At 36.0% G+C, this 22,729-nt stretch overlaps 1 protein-coding gene across 2 annotated transcripts in view; it reads left to right on the top strand.

Annotated features, from left to right (window-relative positions):
• CYB5R4 (cytochrome b5 reductase 4) overlaps nucleotides 1-22,729 on the top strand; it is a 27,548-nt gene extending 4,819 nt beyond the window's left edge. For both annotated transcript variants that reach the window (XM_085217697.1, XM_085217698.1), the window contains exons 5-16: nucleotides 3,245-3,286; nucleotides 7,682-7,736; nucleotides 9,277-9,334; nucleotides 9,434-9,527; nucleotides 10,124-10,156; nucleotides 10,814-10,936; nucleotides 14,179-14,319; nucleotides 14,449-14,601; nucleotides 15,056-15,206; nucleotides 19,738-19,824; nucleotides 21,210-21,374; nucleotides 22,113-22,729. In XM_085217697.1, coding sequence (XP_085073823.1) covers nucleotides 3,245-3,286; nucleotides 7,682-7,736; nucleotides 9,277-9,334; nucleotides 9,434-9,527; nucleotides 10,124-10,156; nucleotides 10,814-10,936; nucleotides 14,179-14,319; nucleotides 14,449-14,601; nucleotides 15,056-15,206; nucleotides 19,738-19,824; nucleotides 21,210-21,374; nucleotides 22,113-22,167 — 1,157 coding nt within the window. In that variant the 3' untranslated portion in view covers nucleotides 22,168-22,729. The remainder of the gene's footprint in view (nucleotides 1-3,244; nucleotides 3,287-7,681; nucleotides 7,737-9,276; nucleotides 9,335-9,433; nucleotides 9,528-10,123; nucleotides 10,157-10,813; nucleotides 10,937-14,178; nucleotides 14,320-14,448; nucleotides 14,602-15,055; nucleotides 15,207-19,737; nucleotides 19,825-21,209; nucleotides 21,375-22,112) is intronic.

Raw genomic sequence — 22,729 nt, 5'->3', positions numbered from 1 at the left:
ATTTAGAGCATCTTAAAATAAGTCTTTTTTTTTCACTATGATGATTTCAGCCCCAGACATAGGTCTTGAAAGTTGCATTTGAAATGAGATCTGTGAACACAGTTTATGGACACAGTTACTGTTTTTAGAAAACTCCTTACTGGGTCTGCTAAAGTTTGAATTTATTTGGAGAAAATGTTGCTGATTCAGCAGCCTCATCAGAGCCAGGACAGCGAGAGAAAGTAGCATATTGTCTTAAAATGCTGGCAATGGTTTCTGAGACTTTATCTTCAGTATTTGTTTCGGTTTGCAGGCCACAGTGAAAAACACCAGTATCTTGCAACCAGATACTATTACTGAATAGTGACCCTTAGCAAAACTACTGTGAAAGCATGACAGAATTAATACTTGCAACTGTTTTTCTCACCTTCTGTGGTATCCTGTAGGTCACAATTTCAGGCATCTCTTGCTGCTCTTCAACTTCTGACAAGGGAACATGGCATATTTGCTTAGCACTTAGATCACTTTGTCATTAAGTTGAATTTGTTCTGTACTCAAAGGGTGATAGGATTTTACATCTCTATGTTGCTAGGGAGCTAATTTCATTGTACAGTTTTTAAGCTGAGTGCTGCAATGCAAGGAGATACCTTGACAGCATAACAGCTTCGTGGAGTTGAGTTGTTATGGATATGTTACTGCTACTTTGTCATCTGAATCACAAACATAAAAAAGTAAACCTGACTTTTACTGATTTTGTTAGTGTCACTTTTCTGCAACTGGAGGAATTCTCATGGCAATGAATCGTTAAAAAAATAAACATATCTTTACTCCTGACTGCTATAATGGTCCATTTTCTGGTGTTTATTTTTTCTCTGCTTTCTTCTGTAGTAGGACTGCTCTTATCTGTTTTGCACTAATAAAACTTGCAGGGTGAAGGTTACACGCTGTATGAAAGTGGTTTGGTTGCCTTTGTCTCTTTTGGCCATTTCAGGCTTGAAAATTATTAATTAAAGAATAAAGTTGATTAGACCATGTTTACTGAAATTCTTGGTATCAAAATTCTCAAGACTTTTCTGTGATTCATATTGGGTTATACATCCTTTGCTTCTGAATAGTGAATTATCAAGCATATAAGTGATTAGTCAATAGTCAGGCAGCAATACTTCTTGTCTTTTCTCTTTCCAGAAGACTGCCTTTGACAAAGTTCGGATCTGGAAAAAAAAAAAAAGAAGAATAAAGTGCAGATTCAGTATGAATGGTACAGAGAAGGGACTTTGAATTACACTATTAATTGCTTTCTTTTCATGGCAGAGGGTGAGCTTTTGACAGCGGGGCAAGCATTGGTATGTGCTGTTTGGTACTCAGTAGTGTGCAGTGTAGGTTTGTTGGGGCATTACTGGTAGGTTTGTGATTTTCAGTTTTGTTTCCCGTGTTCTGGAGTATTTTGGAAGATAGCATGGTCATTTATTCACTGAACTTATAAGGATAGCAAAGCTTGACCTTGCATGCTTTCTAAGAAGAGTCTTTTAAAGGTGCTGGTGATAGTTTTGCCAACTTGTCTTCTGGGAATGCTGTTTGATGGGTAGGGTTGTGACTATCAAGAGATTCTACAGAAGGGATACTGCAGTGTTACAGTGCAGTAGCTACAACAATACTCAGGCATGTAAAAGATTATTTCAGAATCTCCCTTTCCCTGCAGTTTTCTCAACAAACCTGTACAACATTAAGCTTTTTTTTGCCATTATTGATTTGCCTTCAGGGTACTCAGCTGTAACATCTGTGCTAATGTGTACTTTGTTGGCTGTAGCTATTGACACTGATGATGTTTCTCATAGATACATCAGTGTCTGTTACCACTGAAGTTATGTACAGACATAACTTGGGAGTTGGAATGCATGCACTTATTTGTACTGTGTCGCTGATATTATGCTGAAAGAGGTATAGTATGATCCGGGGAAAAGAGAGGAAGGGTTGTGTCTTGGAAATACTTTTAAACAAGTGTCCTCGAATCCGCAGTGCCAATTTCAGTGCTGTGTATTGAAGTGAAAAGAGAGTGTATTTTTGAACTGAAACAATTATTTTTTAATGACAAATGAGACTTTGTGACTGATTTGCCTATCCTAGCAGATGGCTTGAAGTAGTGTATAGCAGAATATACAGAGAAACACATTTTAAAAGAAAAGTTTGGGAGGAACTGTGCCGTTCATCCTGGAGTGTTTTCACCTCAGTGTAGAAGTCTGTGATGAGGGCAATTCTTGTTCAGCTTTGAAGTCCTTTTACAGTACCGTGTACTTGGTGGATTGTTCCAGAAGCCTTTCTTTCATTGCCATCATGCTGACGTTTTTCCTCTATTCTTGACTGCTGTGATGGAGAGAACAGAGGGAGGGGTTCAGAAGCCCATAATAAAGGGAGAAACGCTCATCTTTTTTTGCTTTCATGAAAGGGAGCAGGAAGAATAAATTAGATTCTTCTGCTTTCCCATGACCTGTCTCTTAATAAAGTTGAATGCAGAAGGGGTCTTTGCACCAGTATATTTTGTGATGTGTATAAAGGTGAAAGGGATTTGAGTACTTCCAGGGGACTAGAAGAAAGGTATATGATCAAGAGATGCAATGACTTTGTCCTTGAGTTGAGCACTACGTATATGAGTTGACACTGTGCGTTTATCTACTTAGGATTTTTCTGCTTTTTTTGTTGTTGTTTTGTTTTATTGTTATTTGGAGTTAACTGCAGCATACTGGAGATTTAATGAGAAGTTCAGATGTTAACTTGTCAAATAAAACTACTTGAAAGAAGAAACTTAAAAGAAGGTTTTCTTTTTCCTGTGTTTTTGGCAGATGGTTTTGGTAGTGGTAGGTCAGATTTGGTGTTTATTGTATGTTATCTTCAAACACTGCCTTTCCAAGTCTGACAGACTTAGCTTTTTGGCTGTGAAGCTTACTGTTGCACAAGGAAATCTGTGCTGTTTGTTTTTAAGAGTCAGATAAGTTCTGATTTCCTACCCTTTAGCTGTGCAACTTCTCACATTTTGTATTATAGGTTGTTTGTTTTTTTTTTTAAATTATTATTACACATAATCTTTTGGAGTAGTATCTGTGCTACTACATTTAATTGTGACTTCTTGTTACCCAAAGCATCCTGGTCGATCTGTTATTGGTGTGGTTTGTTTGGAGAGCTTTACTTTGGATCGTTTCTTTAATATGATGTATGCAAGTACTGTACTGCAAGCTCTCACTGTCATGCTTCTTTTTCTTAATGCTTGTAGACATTTCTTCTGCTCTACCTGAAGAGAAAAAACAGCTGAATGGTAAGTATTCTTCTGGAGCAAGGTGGGAAGTGAATCTTAAACTTACCTGAATATTTTTTAATGCACGGTACTTATCCAGCTTCTGTCTTTACGTTTGAATCTGATTTTGAGACAGTGGTGATCTTGGGGAACTCCAAAAGGCAAAATCCTAATCAGACACTGCCAATTCAGTGATTTAAAGCATTAGAAGATGGCAGCACAGTAGTGGGGAAAAAGGAAGTATGAGATGGACAAACTTTCTACTAGAGAAGGTAGCAGCAAATATTCTGTTCTGTGATACAGGAGGTTGACATTAGTCCTTGCAGAGATAGGGAAGCAGTCAAGCTTTGTACAAGCCTCTGGTGAGCCCTCCTCGAGTATCAGGAGTAGCTTTGATTGAAAGTGTGCAAGAACTCTGTATTTGATTTTGGTCTTTTTAGGAAAAATTAGTGTGATTAGTAGTGATTAGTCATCTTAGTATACTAAGAGGCTTCCTAGCAGAATATGGTTTATAAAGTCCAATCAGTTGAGGTGAGCTGGGAGTTTCCTGGTAAAGGAAGTAAAATGAACACCTATGAAGGGAAATAATGCAGTTCGATCTGGAGGCTGACTTTTAAGCATGAAAGAATACAAACTGATATCTTGTTTTCTTCTGTTCTTACTGTCCTTCTTGCCATCTTGTGTTCTGTGAACATTGTATCTCATACTTGATTTGCAAAAGGCAGTTTGCTTTGCAGTATGCGGTAGCATTGAAGTACACAAAAATACCTTTGAGTTAAACGTATATATAAAAGTAAGAAAAACTGATTATTATTATTTTTTTTGTTCCTGTTCCCCTATATATCCTTTTTCAATGTTTTTTTCCAAACTTTGTGACAGGGTCTGCAGCCTGACTTCATCAACAAACGTACTGGAATATATTCATCCCGCTTTGAAAGGCGGGAAGAACTGGAACACAAACTCAACTTTATTATGTTAGAATTATATCACTAGGTAGCAGTTATTAGTCACTAAATACACCACAAGTATTTTGGTTCAAGTAGTAAATTAAATATACCATCTATTTTGGTGTTCATCTCTTCTTGGTTAAGAAGGATCATGAAATAACTTTTCTTGTCTAGGATAGGCGACTCCTCAGGAGACAGGAAATAATTCTGATTGTACTTTCCAGTGAAGCTGCCAAAGTGCTGATGCTTGTTTCTTGCATTCAGTTTACCTGTTTGATATGGCTTCTTCCGAAACAGGAAAGATTTTTGCACTGACTTTTAACTGTTGTGGATGTACTTCTACCTTGTAAGACGTCTTTCTTACTCTGTTGTTGTCTCGCTTTGTAGCTCTCGTAAATTTAAGTCAAAATTAGTCTAGAAATAAGCAGCACTGTCTGAAAGTTAGAAAGAGAAACCTGTGTGGGCTCTGATTTTTTTTTTTTTCTTATCTAGGAAGTTGTTGGTATGGTGAAGACGTTTTGTTGTATTGATCCAAAAAGTATAAATAATAATTGTATTGTGTAGTGTGCTCATAGCTATTACCTTAATTGCATCCTTGAGTTTTTGTGACAATCAACAGCCTGTAGTGTAAGAGACAATGAAAGCTGAAGTTTCCAGGATATATTGTTCATTTTAAGTCTTAAAGGCAGATATGTTCCTGGGCATCTCTTCATGTTTGAGTTTCAAACAAAATTTCAACACAGTTATTTCCAAAGCATACTTGTAAACTTCATATTTGTTTGAAAGCAAGTAAGTATCAAAGACATACTTTAATAATGAGCTTTCCAACCTTATACATTCAAGCTAAACCAAATTTCTTATGTACTCAAACTATGAAGATGCATATTTCCGTAATATTAAAAGTAAAATAAATGACTTGGGCAGTTCCACCATCTGAAAATAATTTGGTGTTTGAGTATAAGCACATCAAATGGCATGGAAAAGAGTGATGGGAGGAGAGCTTGAGTTAGGACTTCAAGTACAGAAAACTAAATCTTGTGGTTCAAAAGCTGAGATTCTTTAGTGTAAGTAATGTATGCATTCCTATTTTTCTTAGTAATACTTAAAGTTTATAAATATGGATTAAGCTTATTCTGGGTCTTCAGAGAACAAAGAAAATAACAGATACAGAAAGTTTTCACAGAATCTTAAAATAGTTTAGGTTGGAACATACATCTGGAGCTTGTTTTGTCCAGTCTTCTGCTCATGTCAAGGTGAGCTTGGATGTGAGATCAAACTGCTATGAGCAACATCACCATCATAGAAAGAGAAGAGTTTGTGGTGGTGGTATTGGTGTTTGTATGTGTTTGTTTTTTATATTAGTGTAAGGAGATTTTTTTCTGTCTGTGCTATCGTCTATTGCCTTCATCTGTTCCACTCTGAGAAGAGTTCTGCTGTCTTTTCCATACTTCCTTCCTCCCCTTTTTGTTAGGTAGTTGAAGGTTGCATTAAAACTTCCCCCATAGTCCTTTCTTCTGCAGATGGAGCAGGCCCAGTTCCCTCAGTGTACTTTCAAGCATTCTTTGCTCCAGCTGCTGACCGACTTGGTAGCTGTTTATTGCACTTGCTCGTGTCAATCTTTGCCTTGCACTGGAGAGCCAAAACAGAGCCAGTACTGCAGATGTAGTCTCACAAATGCTAAATAGAGGGGAAGAACTGCTTTCCTCAAGCTGATAAGCTGTGTTTTTTGCTCGGGTTGCATTTGGCTTCTGTCATCACAGTGTTGTAATGTAGTATGTGCCCTAACTTGCCCAGGTTTGCTTACTATGTCCCAAGGAAGTTTTCTGCAAAACTGCTTTTTATCCAGACAGGCTCCTCGGCCCGTTCTGCTATGAAATCATGCATTTACTTTTGAGTTTCATGTGGTTTTTGTCAGCCTATTTCTTTAGCCTGACAAGTCCCTTTAAATGGTATCCATAACTTTTAGTGTTTCAGCTTCTTCCCTTCGTTTGTTACTGTCTGCAGCAGGAATGCCAGCTGTAATTAGTCAGCAGTTGCACTTTGTAGTGTTGATCACACCTTTTGCACCTGGTAGTCCTGCTAATTTTCTGTTCAGATTTGAACTTGTCACACTCATCTCTCTGGTGTGGCTATGAGGATAACCCAAGAGACTATCAATCAGCAGTCTTGCTATCTGATCTCCCAGGAGATTTTGCCAACCAGTTCCCTGAACAAGCTGAAGCTGTAGTTCTGCTCACCATCTTGCTTGTTTCTCTCAGTAACTGAAACTCCTTCATTTCATAGCTGCCATCAGCCTTTGGATTCACTACCAGTTCTTCTTTATGACCATCATGCACAGCAAAGCACTAACCTTAATTGATTCATTCATCACCTGAATGATTTTCTTTTTTTATTGTAGTGTGACTTCTTATTTTCAAATAACATTTTACAGCACTTCAGAGCAATTAACAAATAACTTAGTTTGCTAGAATGTTCTTATTCTGGCAGCTGTATATTTCTGTTGCCTCACAAAAGCAAATAGCGTGTATGATCACAAAGTTCTCTTATCTATAGAGGGCAGCCCAAGCATACATTATATGTCTTTGTTATGACTTAACACCAGTAAGCCCCATTCCTCATATGAATGATCTGTAGTCTTGGCAGATTGGTTTAGACCAGAATAGTGCTCTTTGTTTTATGTACTTTTTACATAGTGAAGTCATGTAATTCCCAAATTTAAACTTCTATTCAAACTCCCAAACTGAATTGGCACCTTGAAGATAATAAGCTTGTGAATTCTCACCTACCTAAATCGTTATTATGTGTTTCCTTTTCTAATTTGCAAGGTTTGTCTTTGAATGGACTTGGAATCCTTTTCACTTGTCCAGCATTTACCAGCTTAGAGCTCTGCCTAACCATTGTCTGGTGAAATTGCTGCTATTCATGCAGTGTTACAAAATTGTATCTCAGTCAGTGCAGCTTCTTCCATTGTGTTTCTACACAGCTTCCTTCTATTGAAATTGAGAAAGGATTGCAATTGCTTTAATCTGTTATCTCTGTTTCATATTTTCCAAATTCCTAGCAGAGCACAAAGTAGAGAGATGTCAGCTGAAGTCAAAGCTGAACAAATAGTTCCGTTGAATTGATTAATATGTTTTATCCCTGCTTCACTGTCACAAAGTATGAAAGGACAAGTTAATACCTGATGAGCCAGAGCAGCTTACACATACCAGGAAACTCGCATGCAGGGATTCTGTGGGATGTGGAACTCTTAATTTCTGCAACAGAGAGATTCATGTTCTCCAGCCTGCTTTCTTGGGCTGAATGCTGAATAAAACCAAAATAAAGGACATGAATACTTTCCTGTGGAAAGAAAACCGCCATATATTGGGAAAGGATATTTAGCATATAAAACTGAAAAAAGTCTTAGTATGATTTTTATTAAATGAGCATCACAGCACGTGTTTTAACAACTCTCTGCCCTTTGTAGGTATGCTCTCTGAGAGGAAAGTACTGGGTGCTTCTGCTAGAGATAAAACTCCAAGGTAAACTTTTGGTTTTCATTTCGTTGAACATTCTATTTAATAACTCTTTGTGGTACTTCGTAAATACAGACGATTTTTTCCATATTGAGATCTTGATGTTTCAGCTGAATGAGTATCTCATTACCAACACAAGTAGGAAAGCTGAGGTTCAGATTTAAATAGCTTGCCAAAGGTCTTATTGACCTTACGGGCAAAAGATGAAGTATATTTCTTGGCTTCTAACACTTTTACTGCTGTGCATTGTATACAACTGTATGGTTTATTTTCACTGGCTCCTCAGCCTTTTGCTTCTTGAGAAAACTCCTGGGAAGTGATTCCAAGTGGGCTGATTTTTATTTTTACTTGAGTTACTTGTCGGTAATAATTGGCATGCCTTGGAGAGGTACCTCATTTCAGACTGGAATGTTTTAAGATGTGATAGAGCTATTCAGGTTTCTGCAGTTTGAAAATGTAAAACAAAGCAGACCTTAAAAACACAATGAAGTACCTGAAGTCACTGAGGTATCTTTCTTCTCCATGAGTCCTTGAATCTCTGAGGTTTATTTTCTGATTTTTGCATAATGTGACTACATAAAGTTTGGGCTAGTTATGTGCAACCACATTCATAATCCCCATTTTGCAACTGGAACATGGCTTATCTTCTGGGGTTGTTCCTCAGTCCTTGCTTCCTTTTTCCTCATGTGTGTCTGGCATGCCCAGGTGTCAAATGGAAAGGTGCTGGCTAACAAGAATGTGTCTTGGAGCATCCCTTCTTTCTTCTCCAAGAGTTCAAACACTAAACAGAAGTGGTTAGGACTTGGGGAAGAGAGAAGACAGTAGTATTGTACACACCAGGAATACGTAGAATTGTTGACTTTCACTTACTGAGATTGCAGACTTCATGATGCTGGAGTTATGTCAGAACTACAGATGTACACTTGAGAGCCAAGCGTAAGATACAGTCAGATGTATACTTTTCTGCCTTGGATAGGTAGGTTACCATGCTGAAGAGGTCTTGAAAACCCTGGCAAGTGTATGGTAATGGAAAGCAATGAGAAATATACAGTATGCCCTTCAAATGCTTACCTTACCCTGTAGTTATTACAAGATTTGGGTAGCTTGGGAATCATGAGAATGTAAAGCCTAAATCTGGGCAAATGAAGGAAACTGTGGTTTTGTGGTATAAAGGTAGAACCTGTAACTCTTGGAAGCTGCTCTGACAATTTAATAACTTTGCTTGGAGCCAAGGACTTCAACCATCTTTCTTGGAAGGTTCATATACTGCAAAGAGGATGCATATGCTTTGTAACTAAAACCACTGCATAGAACTTTAACTGCTATGCACTACTAGGATGAATAATTAGACTGCATTTATTTTGATCTTCTTTTCAAAATTATAATTGCTGGGCTTACCTCTTGAAAACATAGTAAATAATGTGTTTGGCTGGTATCTTTGTGAAAGAAGTTCTGCTTGAAAACTGCTGATTAAATATATTTTGGTATGCTGAACAAAAGTTTATATATATATATTTTTTTTTCTTCCTGTACTTCTGTTTTACAGTTATGACTGGTTTCAAACAGATGATTTGATCACTGTTGTCATATATACTAAGCAGAAGGTAAATTATTTTATGAAAGAGATAATTACAGGATCTTGTGATCCAGCTTGAATTCTTGGAGAACTTCATTAAAATGCTCTTTTTTCTTGTCTGTGAAAGGGTATGAATGCAGAGTTGGTGATAGTGGACTGTCAACACAAAAGATTAAGGGGAGAGATCATACTGGATGACCATTCGTATCTTGTAGAAGTTGGTAGGTACTGTAATTTTACAGCTGAAAATACTTAATTTTTATTTTACTTTATTAAAACCTTCACATCAGGTCGTATATGTTTTGTATATACCATTTAAATTTTATTCCTCTGTATTGAAAATGATTACATTATCAACTTCTATCTTCATCTGGTCAGTATGTATATATTTTTTTATTCTGTTTCTTATTTGATGTCCTAAACAACACGGAATAAAGTGTAATAAGAAGCTGATGTAAAAGTTATGCAAATTTCTCTATTTCAGGTGAATGTTATAGATCACTTACTAAAAAGCCTTTATTCAAAAAGAGCAGGTGGAATGATTTTGATGAATACAAGTTGATAATTATATCATGCGTCACTGTTTTAAAAAAAAAAAAAGAGAAAATGATGCCTTTCTTAACGTGTTATGTATGAGCTTGCAGAAGGCACTGAGACTAATATGAAGCAAAAGTGAAATTTCAGAGCCAAGTAAAGATGCATAGAGTTGTAGGCACGTTATTTCACACAGTATTTCTTGCTCTAAGCTGTACAAATATATAAAGACTAGAATGTAATACGATTTTTGCTTAAACTAATTTATTTCTCTTTATTTCAGACTTGGATCATGAAGTTCAAGATGACTTTGTTGGTAAGTTGTCTCTTGTAACTTTTCTACGTTCCCATGTTAGAAGAAATACAGAACTTTCATTCAATTTTCTGATCCATCAGGTACTTTACAGCTTTTCATACCGTCAGGTTCTGACACAGTCAACCGAATCAAACCATACAATTAAATTCTTTTTTTCATTTTGACACTTAAACTTTAAAAAAAAAAAAATAATAATAATGTTGATGTGCTCTGATCCTTTGGAGTATCACTAAAATAATTAGAAGGGAGCTGTGTTGTGTGTGTATATATAAACCATTCTATGTTTTGAATGGGATTTTCATAAACTTATTTATTCATTCAAATGGCCATTTGAAAAAAAGGGAAGTATGTAAGTAATAGTAATAGTAAACAATTAACTATTTCCAGTAAATAAGGACTCGAACTTCGTGTTCTTTCTGACCAGAAGGACTGTGAATCTTTTCACAACGTATTTATTAGATTTATTAAATATTATACATCAATTATACGTATTCTAAAGGCCCTGTAAAGCATTAGAGATAACAGGAAGTATCATAATATAATGCATTAATCCTGTGCTTCATGACTAGTCCTTCTTGACTTTAATAGGAGAGTAAAATCATATTGTTGTACAAAGTGTAACTAAAAGTAACACTAGGAAACAATTTTCTTTTGTAGTAAATATTGCTGAAAAAGTTGGGAAGGTAGAGATTATTTTAAAGAAAAAGGATCATATTCAATGGAAAGTGCTGGGATTGCCTTTGGAGAGTCATAATACACTTATCAGGCGCACGGAAAGAGGTAAATATAGCCACATTAGCAGTTCTTCTAAGACTTTTTAGGGCATGTTAAACATGTTTTGTCCCAGGATTTTTCTTTTCTGTGACTATACTTCATTTTTTTTTTTTTTTTTTTAAGAATGTTTTCTGGTGTTGTTGAAAACTGTTCAGATACTCTCCTTGAACAGATTAACAGTAGAAATGTTTTTGTTGTTTCTTTCTTCCTGGTTTCATTTTCTTGTTTTGTCTTCCAGTAGAATTGGAGGTCTTTGAGTCTTGCAGAAAGATTGGGAGAATGTAATAGGGGAAGTTGAAAACTGCTTGAGAGTTGTTGCATCTCATGGCTGCCTGTGTGCTTGATATCCCTTCTATCTGTATGAAAACTTCGGTAGACCTTTGCCTTGTGGCAAGGGATGTAGGAGTAACAAAGTGAAGAAATAAAAACCCCTACATCCTGCTGTTACTACGGATGCATCCCTATTCAATGCTGTAACACTGTTCCAGCACTCTGTACCTTTGTAACTTGAGCTATGCGTAAATGAGGCACTCAAAGCCAGCTCTAAATAAGCTGCTGCATCTGCAGGGGGTGGTAGATGTTACATATGAATTCATTTTGTGGTGAGGGAATAGTATGAACTTGTGGCAACACTCAAGTGCATTACCTTGATCACTGTGATTGTTTTTTTTTCCAGCTAAACTAGAAATTTCCATACAATAACATAATATATTATAAAGATGTTTCTGATGTTACTGCTACTGTCTCAGTTCTCAGAAGCACTCTTGACCCTCTGCCTATTTATGCTCAAAAGCTGACTAAATTTAGACTGCCTTATGTGTGAGAGCAAAGCTAAGAACTGATTAAACATTGTTCACTCTTACTGGCTCGTAGTTATGGTAATTAGACCATGAAAGTTGAGAGATTGTGCTCCAAAAAGGAAGATCATGTGTATAAAAGCACATCTCTTTAGCTACATTTAGGTTGTTTTGCTTATGCAAGTTTCAGAACCTGTTCAGTCAGAGCTTGCTGAGTTGAGGTTCTTCAGTTCCTCAATTACTAAGGTGGGGAAATATAGTAAATACATTGATATATCTGGCTTTTTAAACCATGGTCCAGAATTTTTTATTCAGCGATTTATTAATTGGGAAATCAAATTGAACATACTACAAGGGTTATGAAGGAGGAATGTTCAGCTAAATGTCTTTCCTTTATTCTGAGCTCTCTGCTTTCAGCATGGCAATAATATCTACACATAGGAGGCTTCTGTTTGCGTAGTGTAGACTTAATTAGCCTCACTCAGTTTTGCTTAGAATTGTGCCTCCTGCCTCTAAATTGCCTAGGTTTCAATTTTGCTCCCATAGAGCAAATGCTGTTTGAGTATGAGAAATCCTTATCTCTTGTACTAAGAGCACAGAAATAGTAATTAACAACTCAGTTGTTTTTCCTGTTTGCTGGATGTGAAATTGGTTTGGTGTGCAAAACAACCTTTTATGAAGTACAACAAATATTGTGGAAGTAAAATGATCATGACTTCCAGCCTGGTAAAGTAATACTGACCTCATAAAGTGAGTTGATGCATTTTTATATGTGAGGTTAAGCAAGTCTTTAAAGAAAATATTACATTTTCTTCAACAAACTGCAGAAAGCAATAATATGAAGTGTGTTGCAAACACAGCAGCTCTCCTTAACACTATTTACAGTTTAGTATAGTGTATTTTGCATTATTATTATTGAATAGTAATATTATTAAGATTGGACAGTTGTGATTTGACTGTTTACCTGTGACAATGCTAGAAGCATTTTTAATACAGTCAACTAGAAGAGTAATCCCTTCAGAAAGGTAGCATGAATGTGTATGCTACTGGCCAGGGTGATGTCCTGTAGATACATGGCTTCTTATGCTAATCCAGTGTGTAGCTGTGAGACAACTGAGAAAGATCCCTGAGAACTTTTAAAAGAGTAGAGGAAGGACGTACTGGTTGTGCAAGTAGCTGTGCTTACATGGTGTATCAGTTGTAATAAGATGGAAAAAAAAAAAAAGCATTTTTGCTGCAGATGGAGTAACTTTACCCCTGTTTCGTTGAGGAGCAAAATTACTCAAATTTTCCCATGGCTGAGAAGAGCAGGTAGAACAACTGATACAAGGTATTGTAACTTGTGTACCTGCACCGAGCTCTGTGGACCAGCACCTCTTCTAGCAGGCAGGTAGGCAACAGCAGGAGCAGTACCAGTGCTAAAGGAGAGCCTTGAGAGCTGCTTTGCTTCCAAGAGCTGAGCTGTCTAGTTAAAGCTATTTTATAGCTTTACATCTGGCATTTTTATGCTGCACTATCTGTGCAGCTATCACAGATGCATTGCCTTGAGTTGTGTTTGTTTTTCACTTTTAGTTAGTTAGTTTTATTTTATGTCAGGTGTAAGCATTTAAATGTTGATGTTGTGTCCTTAAAAAAAAAAATGTGCAAAGCTCTTTGCTGTTGAATGCTGATAGGCCAGTATGCCTATATTATTGTCTATCTAAGGTGAAAAAACTGCACATGAACGTGGACACTTCCATTCTTAAAATGTCATCAGTGTAAGCTCCTGCTGTAACTTATTTGATGTTTTAAACAATGGGGTAGAAATTCCTGTGAGCATCTACAAGGTGTTGTGGTATAGTGTAGCAGTATCAGTGCTGTAACTATAGGTGGACTGTGCTAGGATAGTAGTTGATGGAAGAGTGCCAAAGCATACATTTTAACCAATATATACCATCTTTCTGCAAGAGCTGTAAGTATTATTCCCTGTGGACAACCCTATCAGAAATGTTTGCAATGTCAGTAGCAGTGAAACAGCAAGAGTGCAGGGTGATCAGCTGAATAAATACCCAGAGTGCTGGGTGGGTTTAGGCAGTGTGGGGCTCTGCCTCACTTACTTTTCATTTCCATTACCCAAGCTGTTTTAATGTACAGATGTGTACTCATGCTAAAGTTCTGTGGTGACTTTAGAACAGGTACAATGTGGTACAGATGGTTCTGCTTTCTGGAAGAACAACTGGATTGATTTTCTGCTTCTCCATAGTCATTGCTAACTAATAACACAGATTCAGTCTGGTAGGAGCCTAAAGCAAGGCTAAAAAATTAGCTCCAAATTAGAAAAATAATTTTAATGATACAAAAGCATCTATTTGTAGTATTTTTAGAAAGTATTTTTACTGATTTTGTTGGTTTTATTGTTTTTTTTCTTTCTTATTAGAAGATATGTAAGTAACAGGCAATTGATTCTTTTAGGATTGTTCTACAGGAAATGCAAGTTGGTTTCTAAGACAGAAGTTACCCATGACACCAAGCTCTTCTGCTTTATGCTGCCTAAGAGCACTCATCTCCAGGTTCCCATTGGACAACACGTTTACCTCAAACAAATCATTGCAGGTAAGAAAAACTGAAAATATGACCATAGATATCTTAACACATATCTTTATTTTGAGCCTCTGCTGTTTGCAGATAATTTACTGTATACAATTTTCCTATTCTTTCAGCTATCTTTTGTCTTTTCTTTAGGGACAGAAGTAGTAAAACCGTATACACCTTTATTGCCTTTTTTGCCACTGGATTTCAAAGAACCGTTTTGCCAGGATGGTGTGCATATATATTTAATGATCAAAATTTATTCCTGTGGATTGTTTACACAGGCACTTGACCACCTACAAATAGGTAAATATGTGGTTTAGGATGTTTTGTTTAGTTTTGCAGAGGTTGGCTTTATCTTTGCACATATGTCAGCTGTATCAAGCAGTTAATTACTTGTATTTGATTGTGTATATAAATATATTAGTTGCTTGTTTTGTATTTATATACTCTTAAATAAAAATGACTATTTTTTTAATAAAGACAAGGAAATCTGTTTTATTAGACTCAAGTTACGCTTCTTTTTGTGTTTCAGATGTAAGGCAGATTTTTAATAGTAACTTCACAAATCTGTGTAGTCATAGCATAAAGGCAAGGCATTCTGTTAGCATAAATGATCCATGTGTGATTTATACTGTACCCTTCTGAAATGAATCCTAACACTACAAAGATAAAGGGAGTATAAAAGGAACTTTTAAAAATCAGATTATTAGTTTGTTTTCATCTCGTTAAGGATTACTATTCTATTTTGATTTTAAAGGTGATGATATTTCTGTCAGCAATCCTGAAGGTAACTTCAAGAAGTCACAAGTTGAAGCTCTAGAAGACCTCTTTTTATTGGCAGCAGGCACGGGCTTCACACCAATGGTTAAGCTGCTGAATTTTGCTCTGACTAAGGTTGACTGTCTCCGGTATGTACACTAATTATGATTTAACCTCAAGCTGAAGTGATCCATAGGAAGAATAAGATGAAGTATGATGGGCTGTCCTCAGTATTAATAAAATGATTTCAAAACCAAAGGGCATGAAAGCATTTTTCTTCAGTTTATTTTAGAGATACTGATGCAGAGCACCTTTTCTTTTTGTAATGTCTCTGCTCAAGTTTTCTCACTTTTTCTTTTACCATTTAGTTTTCTACGTGCCACTTAATTACATTTTGCTAATGTAACTGTATGTATTATAATCTTCCTTCTATTTTCAGCAGGCAGCTAATTTCATTTGCCTTGAACTGTGTCACTGCAGACATATAAATATCACATCAGTTTTTGAGTAGTTATGGTATTTGTTTTACTGTTTGTAATTTGGAGCTTCTCTTAGCTTTTTGGGTTCCTGGGCATAGTTATCTCAGTCCTCTTCACAGTAAAGAGTAAACTGTGGTTTGATGTGAGACATAAGTGCTTTTCATTGGAGTTCAACTGTTTCTTCAGTATCTCTTAGAAGAATCTTTTCTTCTTGAGAAGAATGTGACTAGGAGCTCAAATTAAAATAACTCCAGATATGGTCCATTGTTTTTATTGTTTTGTTGTTGTTTTGCTTTTGAGTTTGACCATGCCGCTGTCTTAAAAGACGGGTTTCAATTCCATCAGGCAGAGCACATGATTCTTGCTTGCCTTGGGTCTGTTCTCTTGTAAAAGGCGACGTGGATCCCTAAAAGAATGTTTTGTCATGTGTATCTTTTATTTAATCTGTAATGTAAACTAGAAGTGATTAAAAAGTCTCAGAGACTTCAGGTAAACTTAATAACATGGTAGCTCAACTTCAAAAGGAAATGAAAGGATGACTGGAGTGCATCTTCTGAAAGAGATACGAGGTATTTTTGTATTGCCTTCAGTAACGGTTTGCTTCCGGCATCGTGCTTAGTGGAATTTCTTAATAGATTCTTTTTGTCAATGTGGACTGTTGTGATTTATGTGAGCACGTAAATAGAAAACATGCCTGACCTTCATGCCACCTCTTCATTTTCTTAAGAGGTGTTGCAGAGGATAGTTTTACGGATTTGACACTTCTTTCCTGTATCTTTAAATTTATCTTTAAATTCAGACTTTTACAAGGGTTATTAATTTGTGTTACTGGGTTTTATTGAATATAAGCACAGGATGTTTTGGCTCATGATGTCTTCATAAAGCACATTTTGAAAGAGGATAAAGGATTTAAATTGAAGGCTAGTCTTTGTAATAAAGATAAAAAGGGTTACATGTATACTTCAATAATCTGTTTCTAGAAAAGAATCTAAAGTGTATGTCATTCTTGTACTGCATGTTGTCTGGCACAAAAGATGCTGTTTTGTGAGGACACAACGTATGTACTGTTTGAGGGTAAGGCTTTTCCAAAGGATCTTGTATTGTCACATGCAAATAGCACAGGACAGTCTGGCACTGTGAAATGAATTTATTATCTGGCAAAATATTTGGGAAACATTATTAAGTGAATTTGACTTTTTTTTTCCTTCTTGAGTGGAAAACTTATATGTGTAAGGTAAATATAATATGAAAGTAAGACCAATAGTAAAAGATGCTTGTCTTAATATGTTGCCCATAAGCAGAATAAACACAGTAGGTAATGTGTGTGAAAGACTACTGCTGCACAGTTGGTGCTTGTGTCTACTGTGTCCTTGAAAGATGGCCAGAAGTGTTCATTTTAACTCTCTTTGGCATGGTTTCTTATGGGAACTCAGTACTAGCAGTTCAGGTTGCAGTAGCATATATTTTCTTATTAATTAAAATAAATGATTTATTTTTTTTCTACTTGCCATAGAGGCTCATGAGGTAGAATAGCTAGAATATCTTGATTCAGTACAGGTACTAAGCTTTGTGTGTCTGACTGCTGTAGGTGTCTGTTTGATGGCCTTATTTTTGCTATTTACCCTCAACTTTTTTTTCCCAACTTTTATTTTAAAGCAAATGTCGCAGAAGTCTTTCACATGTGTATACATGTATTTATGTAGTATTTGTATACTTTGTGTATATGATATATATGAATATATGAATGTTATTTTCTTTATGTTACTGTGCAAAGTAACAGTTGCCATAGATGTGGTTCACATACACTGGAACACAAATTGCAGAAAGAATGCTGAATGATTTTATGCTCACATCACCTGCTGAAGCAGCTTTTGTCTAGTTCTAGACAGGTGCTGACTGAGACTCTGAGCTAGTACTGCTAACACTGGACAACCTGCAGCTTCCCAACATGGTGTTTTCCTTGACATCATTACCTTGGATCGTTGGATTTCCATTCATTCTGCCTAGCTTGTCTTCTCATTTTATTTTTTTTAGGTCTGTTATTTCCTATCTACAGTGAACGTGGAATGCAATTTATTCTCTTCCTGTCTGCAATATCCTTTTGTATATGAAGCCATAACAATTTTAGTTCAGTCTTGTTTCATATCTTACTGGCCAGATTGCATTAGGACACAGTATTCCTCTCAGAAGAATATTTTTTTCCTATTTAAGATGAGATTTTTATTCCTTTTTACTTGTGGCGTATTGCTACAATCAGATGGATGCATTTCATAAAGAAGGCTGAGGCATAGAGGCACTCAGCAGAGGGCTAACACTTCTCTAGAACAGTCTGTTCTTCATTCTCTCTGATAGCTGTCTTGTTTTGTTTTTAGGTTTTCATTCCTAAATTACCACATTAATTTTATATTCATTCTTAATACAATGTTCCGCTTTTGTCAGCAGTCTTTTCTGTTTTAGAAGCTGGTTTTACAACATTCTCTACTTCTTCTTCCTCTGTGTTCATGTAAGGATCATTTTTGTTCCTCTGTCTGTGCACCCTTCTTTAAGACCTTTCATAGCAATTTACAGAGTTTGTTGTTATCATCTCCAGAAGTTTGCGGTATGTTTGACTCTCCCATCAACTTTTATAATGACAGTTCCTCATTCTTTTTCTGATCTAAAGTTCCATCACTGTTCTCTCAAATATGTCTTCTCTAGCAATAGGGATCATATCTAAATCTCTACATCTTCCATTTAGCTGCCTTCTCCCTCTTTTGTAGCAGTACTCTTTACCAATTAATTCCAAGTTTTGGGGGTATTTATTTTCTTTATAACATGTTTTGAGCAGCACTGCACCAGGTAAATGTATATACAATGAGTATGGAATATCAGTAAGAGTGTCCAGAGTTATTTCTTGCACATCCCAGTTCCTACCTTTGTACCCAAGGAATAAATTCTATGGCTTTCCCATATGTGTTTTTGTTGACTCTTTTCCTCACCTGAGCAGTGCTTGATGCGGTGGAGCATCACCCCAGCTCTGACAGCATTACATTCTTGAAGTAAGCTTTACTTTCTGTGTCATCAGGGCCCTGGGAACCTGGGTAAAGAACCCTGGTCTTTGGGTTAATTTTAGGATTTAAAGATTCATCATGGCTGATTTGGGAAGGCTTTCCAGAGCTTGTATACTGCTAGTTATTTTGAGTTGTACTGCATCTGAAACTTCTCTCGGTAGTGCTGTTGATGATTGGTATTATACATAATTGTGATACCTCGGTGCTGAAGTTTTGACAGTTGAAAATGAATGTGTTCTCTCTTAAGTAGACGATCTCTTGTCTTTGGCATCTGCTATAGCTTTTAGGAGATTTCTGGTATCTTGAATTGTGACCAAACTGCAAAAGAGAAAAAAGGTTAGAAGACAGAAAAACATGATGTCTTCAGGGAGAACATTGCAGTTAAGGAGCAGCTGGAGTCCATGAACTCCTCTCCACAGAAGTCCTAGCATATGTGACATGAATGAAAGATGGCTGTGAAAGCTAAACAAGTGGAGGAGAGGGGAACTAATAGCTTCAGTGCAGCTTCATGTAAACATAACGCGTCTGTTGCTGGTCTCTTAGAAGCAAAGTTTTCTCCATATAGGAAAGTGTTGGGCACTGAATCAATGAATGGAGCTGAGGTTCACAGCTGTAGTATTGCATGAATTAGGTTTCTTTACTCCTATATGTTAGGATTCTATCTTCAGGAAGTTAGTATTGACACAAGCTTCTTGAAATTCCACTTACATATGCCAGCTTGCAGAGATGTAACACAGAAAAGATTGATAGAGTTCATTAATGGTGTATTAACTGCAGCATTAGTGCTCAAACAATATTAAGAAACCACTAGATAAATCTTAACAAGCAAATATACTGTATTGTCAGTCAGGCCTTCGTAACTGTAAGAGACTTTATTTTTCTAAAAACAGTGATTCCTGAAGGATAGATTGCAACCATAGGCAAGGTTAGGGGCATTTAGAAGAGGGACACAACTCCAACAGATTTAAAGTACATCCAGAAAGATTTAGTGGATTAGTAGCAAAAAGATTTCAGAAGAGAATGGAAGACTGTGGGTTTTTGTTTGTTTGTTTTAATGTAAAAAGCTTCTGTATAATCCACTAAGTTCTGATTCATTAATGTGTTTCAAACACAGAAACAACCTGCAGTTAAATTGTTTGTTTATTTTTAAGGACAGTGAAGCTGATCTTCTTCAACAAAAAAAACGATGACATACTTTGGAGAAACCAGCTAGAGCAATTAGCTCTTAAAGATGAAAGGTATTTACAACTCTTGTGAAGAACAATTTGTATCATCCCAGTGTATGGCAGAACACACCTGGAGGCATACAGTAACTGAACAGCTATGGCACAAGGGCACATCCTGCTTCTGGAAACTCTTATTTAGAACTTAACGAGACACAGGAGGTGGAAGGTGATTTGGTTATACAGGTCACAGATGCATATCAGCAGGGTAAATCATTATGTTTTGGAAAGCTAAGAGTTTGGTGTGTTTGAGATCTTTGTTGGAGATGGAATGTTAGATGTAATAATAGCTAAGCTAAGACTGTCAGAGAAGCTTTTTGAAGATGAAGAAAATCAGCCTTAGTGATAGGACATATAGATATGCAAAGAGAGAGAAATAATAGATTAGGATAGTGTACCCAATGAACAACACTCTGAATTTACTGAGGAGTCATGAAAAGTCTTTTTAGTGTCACTTTGTGGCCAAAACTCTTAGATTGAAATTCAGAGTTCAGATTAGGCCCTAATTAAATTTTTACTTACTGTTTATTCACTGTTATTTTTCTCAGTTACAATCTAATTATGGGTTAAAACACAGTAGTGCAGGTGTAATGTTAACTTCATTTAGCAGGTCATATTTATGTCAGGAGACATAGGAATGTCAGGTTGCCTTTTAATTTCAGTACCCTTTTAGCACTAGTTAAATTACTAATGCCTGGATTTTTGGTGAAACAAGTATGTTTCATTTATGCTTATGTAATTCTTAATTGAAATTGTGCGAACAAATTAATTTCATCTGTTCCTTCATAGCACTGATGTGAAAAATCAATATTATTTCATAACATAGTGATGTCTGGCACCTTCGAAGCTTTGTTGTCTAGACTTTGTGCAAATTTACAGCAAAATCCCTTTTTCCCTTTCAGTAGCAGCCTCAGATACACAAGTGCTTGTTTTTCACTCGATAACTACTGTTAGTGGGTTTTAGAAACAAGTTAGAACACTCTCTCATTAATTAACTTGTGCTGATATTTTCAAAGATTTGGCTAAACATTCTTATTTCCCTGCTTGTGGATTGAGCTATGCCAACATTTGGATAAGTCAGTCATGGAAAAATAAAATCTGTGCTTTAGTATCTTGATTGGTACCTGCTGTGTTTTATTTCTTTATTGTAAGGTGAAATACACAGCTCCTGTTCTTAACATTTAAAGATTGCATTAAATAATTGAACACCCAACTTTGGAGGCTGTTTGATTGACTTGGTGCTAGGAACAGCTAAATGTCTGTAAGAATTAACATAGTACAGTAGGAATAGAGCAGAACAAAAAAAAACAATCATAGCAGATGGCAGTATCTCAGTAGTGTTTTATATTGCTGTTTTCTAATAAAATACAATATTTCTGGAATATTCTTCTGCTTTCCAGGTTTGAGGTTCAATTCATTCTTTCAGAGCCAGCAGAAGACTGGGTGGGTAAACGGGGGAAGATTTCTTCAGCTCTTCTCTCTGAGTGTATGAAAAGAAGTAAAAAAGACTCCAAGGTGCTTATCTGCATCTGCGGTCCAACGCCTTTTACACAACAGGGACTACAGTGAGTATTTTAAGTAATGAGTTTGAGAATGAGGAATCTGTGAAGTTTGATCAGCCTTGCCAGCTATATTGTTTCTGAAAGTCTTTCAAAAATGGCTTTATTTTGTGCTTTTCAACAAAGCTTTTAATTAAAGATTAAATGCAGTATGCGAGTTTCATGAGCTTTAGTAACTTACCAGAACTTTCTAAGAGCATCTCTCTAACTTTCTTTCCAAATCCTGCTTTAAATTCACTACTCAGAGGAAAAAATGATATAATTGGAAATAAGCTTACTGTGTAGGTGTTAGCTGGACAAATTAAGTTAGTAAAAGTAAAAAATCAAAGGTGCTGTTCCATCACAAGCAGTTCTCTGAATTATTATTAATGTATTTATTTACATCTGTACCAAATACTTGCATTGTATGGCTTATGTTTAAAGATAAAAGGTTGTCTTTCCTGTGACATTGTTGAGGACAGCTGCACAGATCTAATGGAGGGTGGAATTGCCCAATAACTATTATCTTTTAATAAAGCAGAGATGCAAGAAATGATAGCTCTATTTATTTTTAGGAATTGTGTTGGTATCCTAACATGTCATATATGGTTATGAAGTGTTTCCTAAATGCGTTTAGTAAGGTAAATGAAGGAAAACTTTGGTGTGCATGTTTTAATATAAACAAAGTAGAGGTGCTGAAGTTGTGTCTGTGCTGAATTTTGGATTCCAAATATTGATGTTACAAATTTGATTTCTGACTTTCAGATATCTGAAGGATCTTGGATACTCTCAAGAAGAGATGCACGCTTTTACTGCATAAAACTGTATGAAGATATCAGTCTGTTCAATACAATCTTATTTATTGACCTTCATGCATTTAAATAAGTGAGAAGCGATTTTGTAAGACTTGAAATTTCACACTTGATACCAAACTATTTCTTGAAAGACATACATCTTTGGAAGAAAAAATTTTATACTGTGTTTTATCTTGTTTTTGTAAATATTTTTTTCTAATACTTAAGTCATTGTGTGTATTAATTTATTGTAGAGGGAAGCAGAAGTGTATGATATGTGTTATGTAAGGTATCTCTTGTTTTGGTTCATGAAAGTTATTTTTGTTGCAAGCACTGATTTAGGTTTTGAACTGAAAGTCTTATTTCTTATTGTTATATCTCTGAAGAGCAATACTGTCTGAATTTAAACCTTGTACTGTAACTCAGGTAACTAGTCTGAAAAATGTTCTTTTTCATCTGAAGTCTCTGTTTGACTTGCAAGCAATCCAGTTATGTCTTTCGGCTTTGTAAAGAAAGAATAAAAGTACCTTTGGTAAAATATAAAAAATTACCTTGGATAATAATAATAAAAGATTTTATATTACTTAA

The sequence above is a fragment of the Meleagris gallopavo genome, chromosome 2 (assembly GCF_905368555.1).
Source record: "Meleagris gallopavo chromosome 2, MGAL_WU_HG_1.1, whole genome shotgun sequence".
Taxonomy (NCBI): Eukaryota; Metazoa; Chordata; class Aves; order Galliformes; family Phasianidae; genus Meleagris; species Meleagris gallopavo.
Note: the sequence above shows the minus strand (reverse complement) of the source record. Positions and strands in the feature narration are given on the sequence as shown.